At 39.1% G+C, this 12,749-nt stretch overlaps 3 protein-coding genes across 3 annotated transcripts; all 3 read right to left on the bottom strand.

Moving 5' to 3' along the window:
* Positions 1–249: 249 nt before the first annotated feature.
* Positions 250–3,942, bottom strand: LOC117265459 (C-reactive protein-like). Its single transcript, XM_033639957.2, has 5 exons — positions 3,814–3,942; positions 3,515–3,569; positions 2,658–2,760; positions 2,269–2,566; positions 250–2,122 (listed from the first exon to the last, which is right to left on the bottom strand). Exons 2-5 carry the CDS (start codon positions 3,567–3,569, stop codon positions 1,901–1,903), a joined length of 678 nt encoding a protein of 225 aa, XP_033495848.1. The 5' UTR covers positions 3,814–3,942; the 3' UTR covers positions 250–1,900.
* Positions 3,943–4,707: 765 nt separating this feature from the next.
* On the bottom strand, positions 4,708–8,718 carry LOC117266218 (C-reactive protein-like). Its single transcript, XM_033641277.2, has 5 exons — positions 8,578–8,718; positions 8,318–8,372; positions 5,639–5,741; positions 5,246–5,543; positions 4,708–5,021 (listed from the first exon to the last, which is right to left on the bottom strand). The coding sequence occupies exons 2-5, from the start codon at positions 8,370–8,372 to the stop codon at positions 4,803–4,805; spliced, it is 675 nt and encodes a 224-aa protein (XP_033497168.1). The 5' UTR covers positions 8,578–8,718; the 3' UTR covers positions 4,708–4,802.
* An 894-nt stretch (positions 8,719–9,612) lies between these two features.
* On the bottom strand, positions 9,613–12,076 carry LOC117266430 (mucosal pentraxin-like). The gene is made up of 4 exons (XM_033641630.2): positions 11,868–12,076; positions 10,493–10,595; positions 10,101–10,398; positions 9,613–10,002 (listed from the first exon to the last, which is right to left on the bottom strand). The coding sequence occupies exons 1-4, from the start codon at positions 11,920–11,922 to the stop codon at positions 9,778–9,780; spliced, it is 681 nt and encodes a 226-aa protein (XP_033497521.1). The 5' UTR covers positions 11,923–12,076; the 3' UTR covers positions 9,613–9,777.
* Between the last annotated feature and the right edge of the window lie 673 nt (positions 12,077–12,749).

Here is a 12,749-nt window from a genome sequence, read left to right as displayed (position 1 = left end):
TAGTTCTTTTCATGATGAATGTGGATCCATGGGACAGACTCATAGTTTTACCCATTAAGAGACTGCCAGCATTTGTCTGAACGGAATGAATTGCATGAACAAAAGTCCATGTGGGAGTGTGTGTGTGTGATTTACTATCAAAGAACTCTGAGAAGTGATGAAACACAGAGAAACTTTAGCTCTCTGCCAATACTTTAAGCACAGGCCCATTCACATATAGACAAGTAACTACAAAGTATTGCTGTCCCATTGAATCAAGACATTGTTTATTTCAGTGTCAGAAAAATGCAGACAGGTGCCAAGATCAGTGCAATTCATAGAAAGATCAAATCTCAATTAAAGGTGCATTCATCAAAGTTTGTCCAGTAGGGGGCATGACCTTAAAAAAAATCAAGCTGTCAGATCCACAGGCTTAGATGTAGAGGGATGATTCTGTGTCTGATTATCACAATAATGTGATTTGATGCACTTTTTATTCCAAGCTATAGGGAAATGAATATATATCAGAAATAATGTTAGTGAGCATAATCGATGCATACACAGACTGTAGACTGACATTTACTTAAAAACTGCATGTTGTAAAACACTGCTGAATGTCACATTGTGGTCCCTAAATCCATTGGACTCTCGCAGTTCCTGTTTCCATCTTAGAAAAGTGAAACTTTCAGTGGAATTTTCAAAATTCATTCACACTATTCTCATAGTCTAAGCAAGCTGCTCTTATTAACTGTTTGTATGATTTCCTACGAAAAGTAATGCACCCAAATTCATACATATCCCTTGTATTTTGAAAGGCTGTGATCACGAGAACATTGTGATGACAGGAGTAAACAAGGAAGCAGTCCTGAGTGGTGTTGTAAAGAGACGCATATTTGGAAGCCTGGGGACTTTAAGTGAACTTTGCAACATTTTCAGGTATGTCCTCAACATGTTTCATTGTATCTACACTGGTCATGAAAGAGTCCACGCTTCATACTGATGTCCATGTTTACATTAATTGCTCATAGAAGTATCATGGAACACCATGAAAAAGTGTTCGCCTGGGAGACCAGCTGTAGGATCATAGAAGGGAGCATAAAAGTCCACTGTTTACACTTGGCATTTCAGTCACCTTCAGTTTCCGCCCGTCTTTTCTCTCTGCATTAACCTCCGGGTCATGGTCATGTGATTTACAAAGAAAACATATTTATTATCATGAATTTAACAAAGACAACACAATAATAACTCCAGCTCGACAGCAAACAAAGTCCCCCAGAACAGCACAAGAAAACCACTCAACTATTATAAAGGGATCTCACATATGACTTCCGGTGTTGTCATGGCAACATGTAAACAATGCTCTTGTCAGCACCAGCTACATTCAGTATTCTTAACCTAACCACAGTAACTTTACTTGCCTTAACCTAACCTCTGTAACTTTGAGTTATTATATAACTGTACGTTAAAGATCATCATAGGACATCATAGGAACCATTTTATGAGGGTACGTTGGTCGAAGACAGTCCAAAAATATTAGCAAAGATGAACAACTCACTCCAAAATCAAAAAACTAGAGAGCTAAAACTCAAATTTGCGATGTCATAGGGTATAAAATCTAGATCTGCTCCATATATAATAATTTGGGGGAGCTGTTGTGGATATTCTAGGTGAGTATAAAGGTACATCTTCTGTTTCAGAACTGAGAACAATACAGTAGAACTAAGCTCATTCTATGGGTCCAATCAGTCTCCCATTCATTGTCTGTGGAGCAGCCCCAGACTTTATACCATGACATTACATGTCTTACTTCTTTGGTTTCTGGCTTTGAGAGAAAGTAGCTCATGTTCACAAATATTCATTGAACTTTAGTTATACTTTAGATGTCGATTACTCTCTAAAATATAGATGGTTTCGTCATAAGCTAACAGGTCATTAGTTTTCGCTTATCTTCTAACAGCACTCTGTCGATGATCTCGTACTCCAGCGCACTCCAGTTGAGGACATTCCCTGGAGTGAAGTTGAGTTCATCCATGTACTTCTGGATCTCACAGGAGGAGAGGACGTAGTCCCACATGTGGACGTCAGACATCATGCCAACGAAAGACTGCATCATGTCAAATCCCCCACCATGGGAATCCTGCTCCTGTAGATTGCAGAGGTTTGAGATACAGTAAATAAAAGGTAAACTGCACGATACTTGTAATAAAATTTGTACACCAGAGACAACATTAGGATATACAGGATTTGTTTAAAGATCTTTAACTGTGGTGCGTATTAATCCAACTGTACCTGTCCTAAGATGATTATAGTGGATCCTCTGATGCTTGTTCCAGAGTTGACAAATTTCCTCATCGAAGGTTTTCCATCAAGCCACAGCTGCACCAGACCAGACGCAGAGTCCCATGTGGTACAAATGGAGTGCCACATGTTCGGCTTGTAGTCCTGCCCTCCATATTCTGCCTTTTTATCACAGATATGAGGCTCCATCTCCTTGTTTGCGTCATCCCAGATCATCAGGAAGGCATTGGAATTCGCGGGTGTGGACATAGAGAAGAAAGTGTGGTCTCTTTTGAGGTCTGTAAAGGACCTGTAAGTGTTGCAAAGTTATAATCATGCATGATGTGTTTCACAGTCAGATGCAGTGGGTTGTTTTATGCACTTTGCACATTAAGTGTTACCTGTGACACACGGTTAAAGTAGTGAAATCCCGTCTTGATGCTGTTAGCCTTACCCGAGCGGTTTTGGTTTGTTGTGGGAAGGTAAACATTTTACCCGACAGATCTGAGAAGTGAGAGGGAGTTTTGTTTTTTAGTATAGATTACAATGAACATAACCATACGGTGAAGCTAAAACCTGACTAACTTTGAGGGAGGAAATAATTGCTCATATGTCAGCCACAAATCTTATACAAAGAGAGACACAAAGCATTTTTTGGTTTGCTTATTGTTTTGTCCAGAATCTATTAATTGTGCACAAATTCAAATGTAGGTCATTTCCCTCTGCAAATGGTGATTAGTTCCATATTCAAAGCGTAATGAGCACCAGTGTCCGGAATTAAACAAATGCACAATCAGTTATGAAATATGAAATCATAAAAACGTCCGAGGTTGATATTGAAACATAACACTCTGCTGTTTACTTTTTTGTTGGCATTACATTTGTTAATCCTTGTCATTTAGAAACATATTAGCTAATGCATAATTTGCTTATGCATGCAAAAAGTATGTGAAAATGGAAAAGAATATTATTACTATGACTAATACAATGGGTACTGCATATGCCAAGAGACAGCACTGGCAATTTAGGTAAAGATATTTGATATATTTTGCCCAGTTTGAAAGTCTGGCATTAATATAGGCTACTGCAAAACCTCATGTTTGTTTCATGAATAAGGAAAAGATTTGTCTTGTGCCTTGAAGAGTATTGCATGACCTGTGTGTAGGAAAAGCTAAAGATAAATGGCAGCAGACTGCTCCAAACTCTCTTAGTTAGATAAGGATATAAATATATATATATATATATATTTTTTTTTTACCTTGTGGACTTGCATCACACGCTGTCAGCATCACCAACAGCAGCAAAAACTTCATCTAATACAAGGACACAAAAATGAAAAGCGCTTTTTGTGTTTCTGAGCCAGTGAATCCAACACTTTGAGCTGCTACTAATACTCTGTCTGCCAAAAACTACAAATTAATTTATTCTTATTTACCTTGGACTGTCACAGTAAACATGGAAATGGAAATGGTAAAATAACACTAAAAATAAAAAAACATTGATATCATAATACAGTCATTTTTAAAATCCTACATTTTGCAGCTTTGCATGTCTTACCTTGAGATCTGTTTCTGGATGCTGTGATCAGAGACAAATATGCTGTGAGATTTGTAGACTCACTGCTTCCCTATTTCCCTCTGCATGTCTGTGTTTCCTTCCCTTATCTACTTCAGTATTTTCTGGCATCAGAACCGTTGTTAACAAAAAAAGACGTTATCACACACAATGTGTTTTTCACTGAATCAACAAAATTTAGACTAAAAGCCCCGCCTCGTGTTGAATGAGTCATTGTTCTGTATTACAAATGAACATTGTTATGAAATACTCACAGTTTTTCGCACTTTTGTCTTGTTTTCAGGAATAAAATAACTGTGTCAATCCTCGGGACAGTATTTTCTTAAATAGTTCCTTCACTATTTGCGTGTTGTTTTTGTGCATGAGCTGTAATCTGTACACAGCAGTTGATCTGCAACATAGATTAAAGGTTGATCACTTGTGACTAACACATACCAACTGTTAAAGATGTTCCACGCTTTCTTCATTCAGTTTAGATAAAACAACTTGACACCACAACAACATCAAGAGCCTGTCATGCTCTCTCAGATTATTATTTGTGTAGTATGGGACATATGCAGTAACAATGCAGTTCTCACTAGGTGGTAGTCTGCTCTGTGTAGTTGCACATGTTGTTGGTGTTTTTGTTCATTGCACCAAGGTGGGTGGACTGCGTTTATTTGGACTCTTGTTTCAGTGTAAAACTGTATGCTATATTGCATGCATGTGTAACCACACTTGACAATGACGTCACTGCACTGAACACACCCTATAAACGGAGAACCAGTTGATTTTCAGCTCTTTAACATCTTTTACATGCTCATATGTAAAACAGAGGAGAGAGGGATTTTGTTAAGTACCACTTGTTTTGTTCATGAGAAATGATTTATGACAAGATGTTGGCATGATTAAATGATAGCCTTTTTATTACAGAAAACCAGATTTCAGTTTCACAAGACAGCGATAAGACGGTGATAGTTTTGTTTTCAAGTTTAGTAACAGGTCGTTTGTTTATTTTCTACCAGCACCCTGTCGGTGATCTGGTACTCCAGCGCACTCCAGTTGACGACATTCCCTGGAGTGAAGTTGAGTTCATCCATGTACTTCTGAATCTCACAGGAGGAGAGGACGTAGTCCCACATGTGGACGTCAGACATCATACCAACGAAAGACTGCTTCAAGTCAAACCCCCCACCGTGGGAATCCTGCTCCTGTTGATTGCAGAGGTTTCAATCAATCAATCAATCAATCAATTTTATTTATAAAGCCCAATATCACAATTTGCCTCACAGGGCTTTACAGCATACGACATCCCTCTGTCCTTATGACCCTCGCAGCGGATAAGGAAAAACTCAAAAGGTTTGAGATACAGTAAATAAAAGGTAAACTGCACGATACTTGTCTTTAGCTATGGTGTGTATTGATAAAACTGTACCTGTCCTAAGATGATTATAGTGGATCCTCTGATGCTTGTTCCAGAGCTGACGAATTTCCTAATCGTTGGTTGTCCATCGAACCACACCTGTGTCAGTCCACTCGTAGAGTCCCATGTGGTACAAACAGAGTGCCACATGTTCGGCTTGTAGTCCTGCCCTCCATATTCTGACTTTTTATCCTTGATGTGGGGCTCGATCTCCTTGTTTGTTTCATCCCAGAAAATCAGGAAGGCATTGGAATTCGTGGGTGTGGCCAGAGAGAAAAGGATGTGGTCTCTTTTGAGGTCTGTAAAGGACCTGTAAGCGTTGCAAAGACAATATCGTGCATGATCATTTTCACAGTCAGCAATACAGGGGGTTGTTTTAATGCATTTTGAAAAATTCAGTGTTACCTGTGACACACAGTTACAGCATTGAACTCATTTGTTGGTGTAGTAATTTGCACACGCGCTGTGTTGGTTTGTTGCGGGAAGGTGAACATTTTACCTGACAGATCTGAGAAGAGAGAGGGGGGAAAATAGATTACAATGTGGTGAAGTTGATTAACACATTATCATTAATTCTGTCATTATTATCATTATTATTATAAACTGGGTAACACATGGCATATGATGAATTTATCATATACTGAAAGTCACTACAGGAATTTAGGAACATACAGCACCATATGAACAACAGGCTCTTGAGCTTTATTTTTACACATGTAAGCAAGGGCATGAGCATTTCAGTGTTATTTTGCTCATATATAAAACAGAGGGGTTTGGGGGTCCTCCGCAAGAGACTTAATTTCCTGCTTTTCAGTCAGTTTCTATGCACCAATTTGTGCCTTTTTTTTTTTTTTACATGAATGTAGGGTATAAACGTCTTTAATTTTGTCAAAAAAAAAAAAAAAGTCCTCTGCTACTTTCATGTTTGAAATAATAAGGGGGGACTTGCCTTCTGCTTCCCGCCCGAAATCTCTACACCTACCTACTCCACTTAGCTTTTTGCTTTGCTTATTGCTTTGTCCAGTGTCTATTTGTTGTGCACACGTTCACCTGAAGGTTATATTCCTCACAAATAAAGTTGTTAATTCCTGATTGAAAGAGGAATGAGCACCAGCGTTCTAGCTGTGTCAAGTCAAGAAAATGTCCCGAATTACACAGTTTCAGTAAGTTATGAAATCACAGAGGCAACCAAGTTTGACATTAAAACATACTGCTTTTTTTGTTTGTTTGTTTTCCGTCAGTATCATAGATTTGTAATTCTGTAGAAACGTGTTTGATGAAAATTACTCGTGTGTAACACTGGTCATTTAGGTAAGGATATTTAACATATTTTGCCCTATTTAGTCTGTCCTATTTTCAATAGAATTGCATGACGAAAACAACACTCAAAGGTAAATGGCAACAAACTCTCTCAGTTGAAGAAGGATTTTTTGAATATACAGTACAGGCCAAAAGTTTGGACACACCTTCTCATTCAATGCGTTTTCTTTATTTTCATGACTATTTACATTGTAGATTCTCACTGAAGGCATCAAAACTATGAATGAACACATGTGGAGTTATGTACTTAACAAAAAAAGGTGAAATAACTGAAAACATGTTTTATATTCTAGTTTCTTCAAAATAGCCACCCTTTGCTCTGATTACTGCTTTGCACACTCTTGGCATTCTCTCCATGAGCTTCAAGAGGTAGTCACCTGAAATGGTTTCCACTTCACAGGTGTGCCTTATCAGGGTTAATTAGTGGAATTTCTTGCTTTATCAATGGGGTTGGGACCATCAGTTGTGTTGTGCAGAAGTCAGGTTAATACACAGCCGACAGCCCTATTGGACAACTGTTAAAATTCATATTATGGCAAGAACCAATCAGCTAACTAAAGAAAAACCAGTGGCCATCATTACTTTAAGAAATGAAGGTCAGTCAGTCCGGAAAATTGCAAAAACTTTAAATGTGTCCCCAAGTGGAGTCGCAAAAACCATCAAGCGCTACAATGAAACTGGCACACATGAGGACCGACCCAGGAAAGGAAGACCAAGAGTCACCTCTGCTTCTGAGGATAAGTTCATCCGAGTCACCAGCCTCAGAAATCGCAAGTTAACAGCAGCTCTGATCAGAGACCAGATGAATGCCACACAGAGTTCTAGCAGCAGACCCATCTCTAGAACAACTGTTAAGAGGAGACTGCGCCAATCAGGCCTTCATGGTCAAATAGCTGCTAGGAAACCACTGCTAAGGAGAGGCAACAAGCAGAAGAGATTTGTTTGGGCCAAGAAACACAAGGAATGGACATTAGACCAGTGGAAATCTGTGCTTTGGTCTGATGAGTCCAAATTTGAGATCTTTGGTTCCAACCGCCGTGTCTTTGTGAGACGCAGAAAAGGTGAACGGATGGATTCCACATGCCTGGTTCCCACTGTGAAGCATGGAGGAGGAGGTGTGATGGTGTGGGGGTGTTTTGCTGGTGACACTGTTGGGGATTTATTCAAAATTGAAGGCACACTGAACCAGCATGGCTACCACAGCATCCTGCAGCGACATGCCATCCCATCCGGTTTGTGTTTAGTTGGACGATCATTTATTTTTCAACAGGACAATGACCCCAAACACACCTCCAGGCTGTGTAAGGGCTATTTGACCAAGAAGGAGAGTGATGGAGTGCTGCGGCAGATGACCTGGCCTCCACAGTCACCGGACCTGAACCCAATCGAGATGGTTTGGGGTGAGCTGGACCGCAGAGTGAAGGCAAAGGGGCCAACAAGTGCTAAACACCTCTGGGAACTCCTTCAAGACTGTTGGAAAACCATTTCAGGTGACTACCTCTTGAAGCTCATGGAGAGAATGCCAAGAGTGTGCAAAGCAGTAATCAGAGCAAAGGGTGGCTATTTTGAAGAAACTAGAATATAAAACATGTTTTCAGTTATTTCACCTTTTTTTGTTAAGTACATAACTCCACATGTGTTCATTCATAGTTTTGATGCCTTCAGTGAGAATCTACAATGTAAATAGTCATGAAAATAAAGAAAACGCATTGAATGAGACGGTGTGTCCAAACTTTTGGCCTGTACTGTATATTTTTTTTTTACCTTGCGGACTTGCATCACACGCTGTCAGCATCACCAAGAGCAGCAAAAACTTCATCTAATACAAAGACAAAAAGACACCATGAGAAACAGTTTGCATTTCTGATCCAGTGAATCCAACATTTTTAAGCTGCTACTGATACTCTGTGTACTCTTTGTTACCTCAGACTGCAACAATAAACAATACGGGTTGGAAAAGGTAAAAAAAAAAAAAAAAAAAAAGCATTTTATATTTCTATATTGTACAGTTTTGCATGTCTTACCTTGAAATCTGTGTCTGGATGTTGTGATCAGTGGTTGGACTGTGAGATTTGTACACTCACTGCTTCCTTAAATCTCTCTGCTCCTCTGTGTTTCCTTCCTTTATCTACTTCTATATTTTCTGGACTCAGATTCATGTCATGTAAAAAAGCGTTATTGCACCCAAAGTGTTTTTCGCTGAATAAGCAAAACTGAAGCTGAAGCTGAAACTTTTAGACTGAAAGCTCTTCCTCATGTTGAAATAGCCATTGTTATGTATTACAAATGGACATCATTATGAAGTACATAAAGCTGAAGAGAAGTAGGTGTACATGTTACAAAATCTGAATCACTGTCTTGTTTTTACTACATCTGAATGAAATAATGGTGTCAGTCCTTTTTCTTAAATACTTCCTGTACTATCTGTGTGTTGTTTTTGCGTTTTGAATGCATCTATCCCTGTTACACATGCAAGCGCTGTTCATCTGTACTTAACAATTAATCTGCACATAGATTAAATGTTGATCACTCGTGACTAACACAGATGTTCCATTCTTTCTTCATTCAGAGTAACTGAGTAACTTGACTTGAAAGTTAGATGTCTTAAATAAGGTCTGTGGTTAATGCAAGCTCAAGAGTGTGTTTTGTTCGTGTCTTAAAAAAGGCGGTTACTAACAAGGGGCTAAATGAGACGACAAGATGTTATCACACCAAAGAAGGTGTCACGGCCTCATTATTGTGGCGATGTCATGCGACTGTGGTGTATTTGTGTATCATAAACTCTTGTTTGCCACAGGGCCTAGTTTCACCCAAAATCCAGTGGGAAACTTCCATTGTTTTTTTTTTTGAGGGAACCAATGTTAACATCCATATTGGCCTACAAATAAACGTCATCCCTGCAGCACCCAATTCGTCATGTACCTAATCTTGCTATGTCAGCATATGTTTGAATCTCAGGTTTTAGGGGAGGGCACAGACATGGCCCCCCTTCAGTAGAGAAATATGAAAACACCTATCTTGTGACAAACATTGCATAGATACAAGACAGTATAGTCAAGAGCATTTATTTAAGGGAACATAAAAGTAAGAAAAACACATTTTTAAATGGAGGGGGACTTTATGACAAAATGTTGGCATGATTAAATGATATCCTGTAAATGACAGAAAACCAGATGTTTGACTTTGCAAGATAAGACACTCAATGATAGTTCTGTTTAAATGGTTTAATAACAGGACATTGTTTTTTGTTTATCTTCTAACAGCACTCTGTCGGTGATCTGGTACTCCAGCGCACTCCACTTGAGGACATTTCCTGGAGTGAAGTTGAGTTCATCCACGTACTTTTGAATCTCACAGGAGGAGAGGACGTAGTCCCACATGTTGACATCAGATATCATGCCAACGAAAGACTGCTTCAAGTCAAACCCCCCACCGTGGGAATCCTGCTCCTGTAGTGATCGCAGATAAATAGCATGAATGGTGCCCAATAATTGTTTTAGATCTAGAAATTCAAGAGATTAAATAGCGCTTAGCAATAAAACTGTACCTGTCCTAAGATGATTATAGTGGATCCTCTGATGTTTGTTCCAGAGCTGACGAATTTCCTCATCGAAGGTTTTCCATCAAGCCACAGCTGCACCAGACCAGACGCAGAGTCCCATGTGGAACAAATGGAGTGCCACATGTTCAACTTGTAGTCCTGCGCTGTAAATGCTGCTAATTTGTTTCTACTAAATACATTGACGGCATCCTCTACAGCATGCCTGAAGATCAAGAAGTCATTGTCAGCAGAGGGTGTGGCCAGAGAGAAAAGAATGTGGTCTCTGCTGAGGTCAGTGATGAACCTGTAGGTATTGGAAAGAAGTGATTGTGCATGCTGCCCTTTCACAGTGAGAGATACAGTGGGTTCCTTAATTCATTTAAACCAGTGAAGTCTACCTGAGACAGACTGTGATGGCACTGAACTGCTGTCTTGTTGTCATCAGCTGCACACAAGCTGTGTTGGTTTGTTGTGGAAAGGTGAACATTTTACCCGACAGATCTAAAAATAGAGAGAAATAAAATATTAGTGGAGATAATGTATCCATGTATTACAAAAAATTAGCATAGCGTTAGTCCTTTTCACGCTGTGTCTGACTTATCAGTGTAATTTCTGTTTGTCATTGATGCTGGCTCTGTTCTGTTACTGGGGGGTCTTTGTTGCTGCTCTCCCTGCCTTAGACTTCTCATTTAGGCAAATGGAAGGGCAGGGAGGTGTGCTCTCTCTGCCTTAGGCTTTCCATGTGGAAGAGGCTTTCTGTGTAGGCCAGAGGAAAGGCAGAGAGGCCCCAGAATAGAGCCATTCCGCCCCTTTGTGATGGTTCTACAAGCTGTCAGAATAAGCATGGAGCCCACACACTAACCCTATACTTTTCAGGGTCCGATTTTGGTTTTGCAACAGGGAAGAAACATATATCTTTTTCCAAACTCTCCAGGTAACGAGTATCATTAATACACGACGTGCCCGCGGCACAACATTTAGCTCCAAATCCACAAAACCAGCCTGAAAATGAAGGAAATCTGAAATGGTTGCATTAGAGTCGATGGAGCACAGTCTAATGGTACATTATGATTGGACAGTCTGTATCCAGGCGTGGGACTTAAGGAGGATAACAAGTCCAATGCAAAGAGAGAGAGAGAGAGAGTGTTGTTAACACACCCTTTTTGATATCCCATTTAGCTTTTTATAGTTTACTTATTGTCTTTGTTTTTTGCACAAAGTTATGTTGATTGTTTTCTTCTGCATATAACTGCTGGTTGAAAAAGGAATGAACATCAGTATTTTTGACTGTGTTGAGTAATGCAAATGTATGTCCTTTAATAAAAACATACTCACATTAAGTTATGATGAAAGACTTAAAACAATCAGGGTTCACATTAAATACTTTATTTGGTAACAAGACCCACAACTACTATCCTACTCTATTGAAGTGTCTTTGAGGACTCCGAAAAGCACTATGTTATTATCATTATCATGATTATTATTATTATTATTATTATTATTATTATTATTATTATTATTATCATTATTATTTTTATTAGTTGTAGTAGTAGTAGTAGTAGTAGTAGTAATTTATCCCTCACACTCAGACATTACACTTCTCCAGCTAACAAGCTGGACTTAAACCTTAAACAAGAGAACTCATTTTTGTTCAAGGTATGGCAAGAACAGTCCGTGTATATGTCAGTTTTAAGTATATACAGTTTGCTATTCGTATATTACAAATGCTCTACAGTCCTTTTGGTATCCACTTGTAAGATTTTTTTTTTTTACCTTGAGGACTTGCAGCACATGCTGTCAGCATCATCAGGAGAAGCAAAACCTTCATCTAATTGAAAGACAAAATGCAACCATTGAAAATATGTAAGTTTATCTAATAACTTCAATATGTTGCTACTAACACTTTCAATGTCATTCATTTGCCTTGGCCTGCTGTGATGCATCATGCAGATACAAGTGGCAAAGAACAAAAGTTTGCATTTAATTAAGTCAATTTTAATTTCTCTATTTTTCCTGTGCACATCATGCCATGATCTTACTTTGTAGTCTGTCAGAATAAGATTATGAGTTTCACACACTTGCTGCTTCCTCATTAAAGTCTGTTTACCGGGCTGTTTCTGACTCAGGATCTCGTAAAAAGCTTCATCCAGTGATTTTTGTTGATTTGGCAGAATTCACACTAATGTTGAAAGATCAAGTTCTGTGTTTTTTCAGTCTGCTTGTGGTGCTGTGTTGTCGCTAAAGAAGGGCTTAAAATCAGAGCTACAGACACACCTAGAATAAATATATGATCATGTGATTGTATATCTACTGTAAATATTGGTGACAGTCACAGGTGTGGGCTTCAAGGGGGCTGCAGGGGACAGCATCCACTCCCTCAAGTTGGACATGAGGATGTTTTCTGTTTTTGAAGGGAACAGTTCCAAGTCAAATAGCTGACTACTGTAGATTCTGTATCACCAAAGCAACAGAACATCCTCTTGTCAGGCTTGTGGTAAGTGTAGCTGTTCACTCAAGAAGCCTCTTTTGGCTGTTACCAGCCCATTATTCTGTTATGTCAGTTCAAAGTTAAATTTACTGGAAAAGAACGAAAAGTAAAAGGTAGAGTTTGCAACATAGGGAGACTGTCTAAATTAACGCATCAAACAACCTGCC

The sequence above is a fragment of the Epinephelus lanceolatus genome, chromosome 10, assembly GCF_041903045.1.
Source record: "Epinephelus lanceolatus isolate andai-2023 chromosome 10, ASM4190304v1, whole genome shotgun sequence".
Taxonomy (NCBI): domain Eukaryota; kingdom Metazoa; phylum Chordata; class Actinopteri; order Perciformes; family Serranidae; genus Epinephelus; species Epinephelus lanceolatus.
The sequence above is the reverse complement of the archived record's forward strand: the minus strand, read 5'-3'. Positions and strand labels throughout refer to the sequence as shown.

Bases quoted from the DNA above. Each gene is read 5' to 3' on its own strand.
- LOC117265459 (XM_033639957.2), bottom strand. From the start codon at position 3,569: ATGAAGTTTTTGCTGCTGTTGGTGATGCTGACAGCGTGTGATGCAAGT. The intron at 2,761-3,514 runs GTAAAAAAAAAA...CTCACTTCTCAG, and splicing joins GTGTGATGCAAGTCCACAAG to ATCTGTCGGGTAAAATGTTT. The intron at 2,123-2,268 runs GTACAGTTGGAT...TGCAATCTACAG, and splicing joins CTATAATCATCTTAGGACAG to GAGCAGGATTCCCATGGTGG.
- LOC117266218 (XM_033641277.2), bottom strand. From the start codon at position 8,372: ATGAAGTTTTTGCTGCTCTTGGTGATGCTGACAGCGTGTGATGCAAGT. The intron at 5,742-8,317 runs GTAAAAAAAAAA...CTCTCTTCTCAG, and splicing joins GTGTGATGCAAGTCCGCAAG to ATCTGTCAGGTAAAATGTTC. The intron at 5,544-5,638 runs GTAACACTGAAT...CAACGCTTACAG, and splicing joins GCTGTAACTGTGTGTCACAG to GTCCTTTACAGACCTCAAAA.
- LOC117266430 (XM_033641630.2), bottom strand. From the start codon at position 11,922: ATGAAGGTTTTGCTTCTCCTGATGATGCTGACAGCATGTGCTGCAAGT. The intron at 10,596-11,867 runs GTAAAAAAAAAA...CTCTATTTTTAG, and splicing joins ATGTGCTGCAAGTCCTCAAG to ATCTGTCGGGTAAAATGTTC. The intron at 10,003-10,100 runs GTACAGTTTTAT...CGATCACTACAG, and splicing joins CTATAATCATCTTAGGACAG to GAGCAGGATTCCCACGGTGG.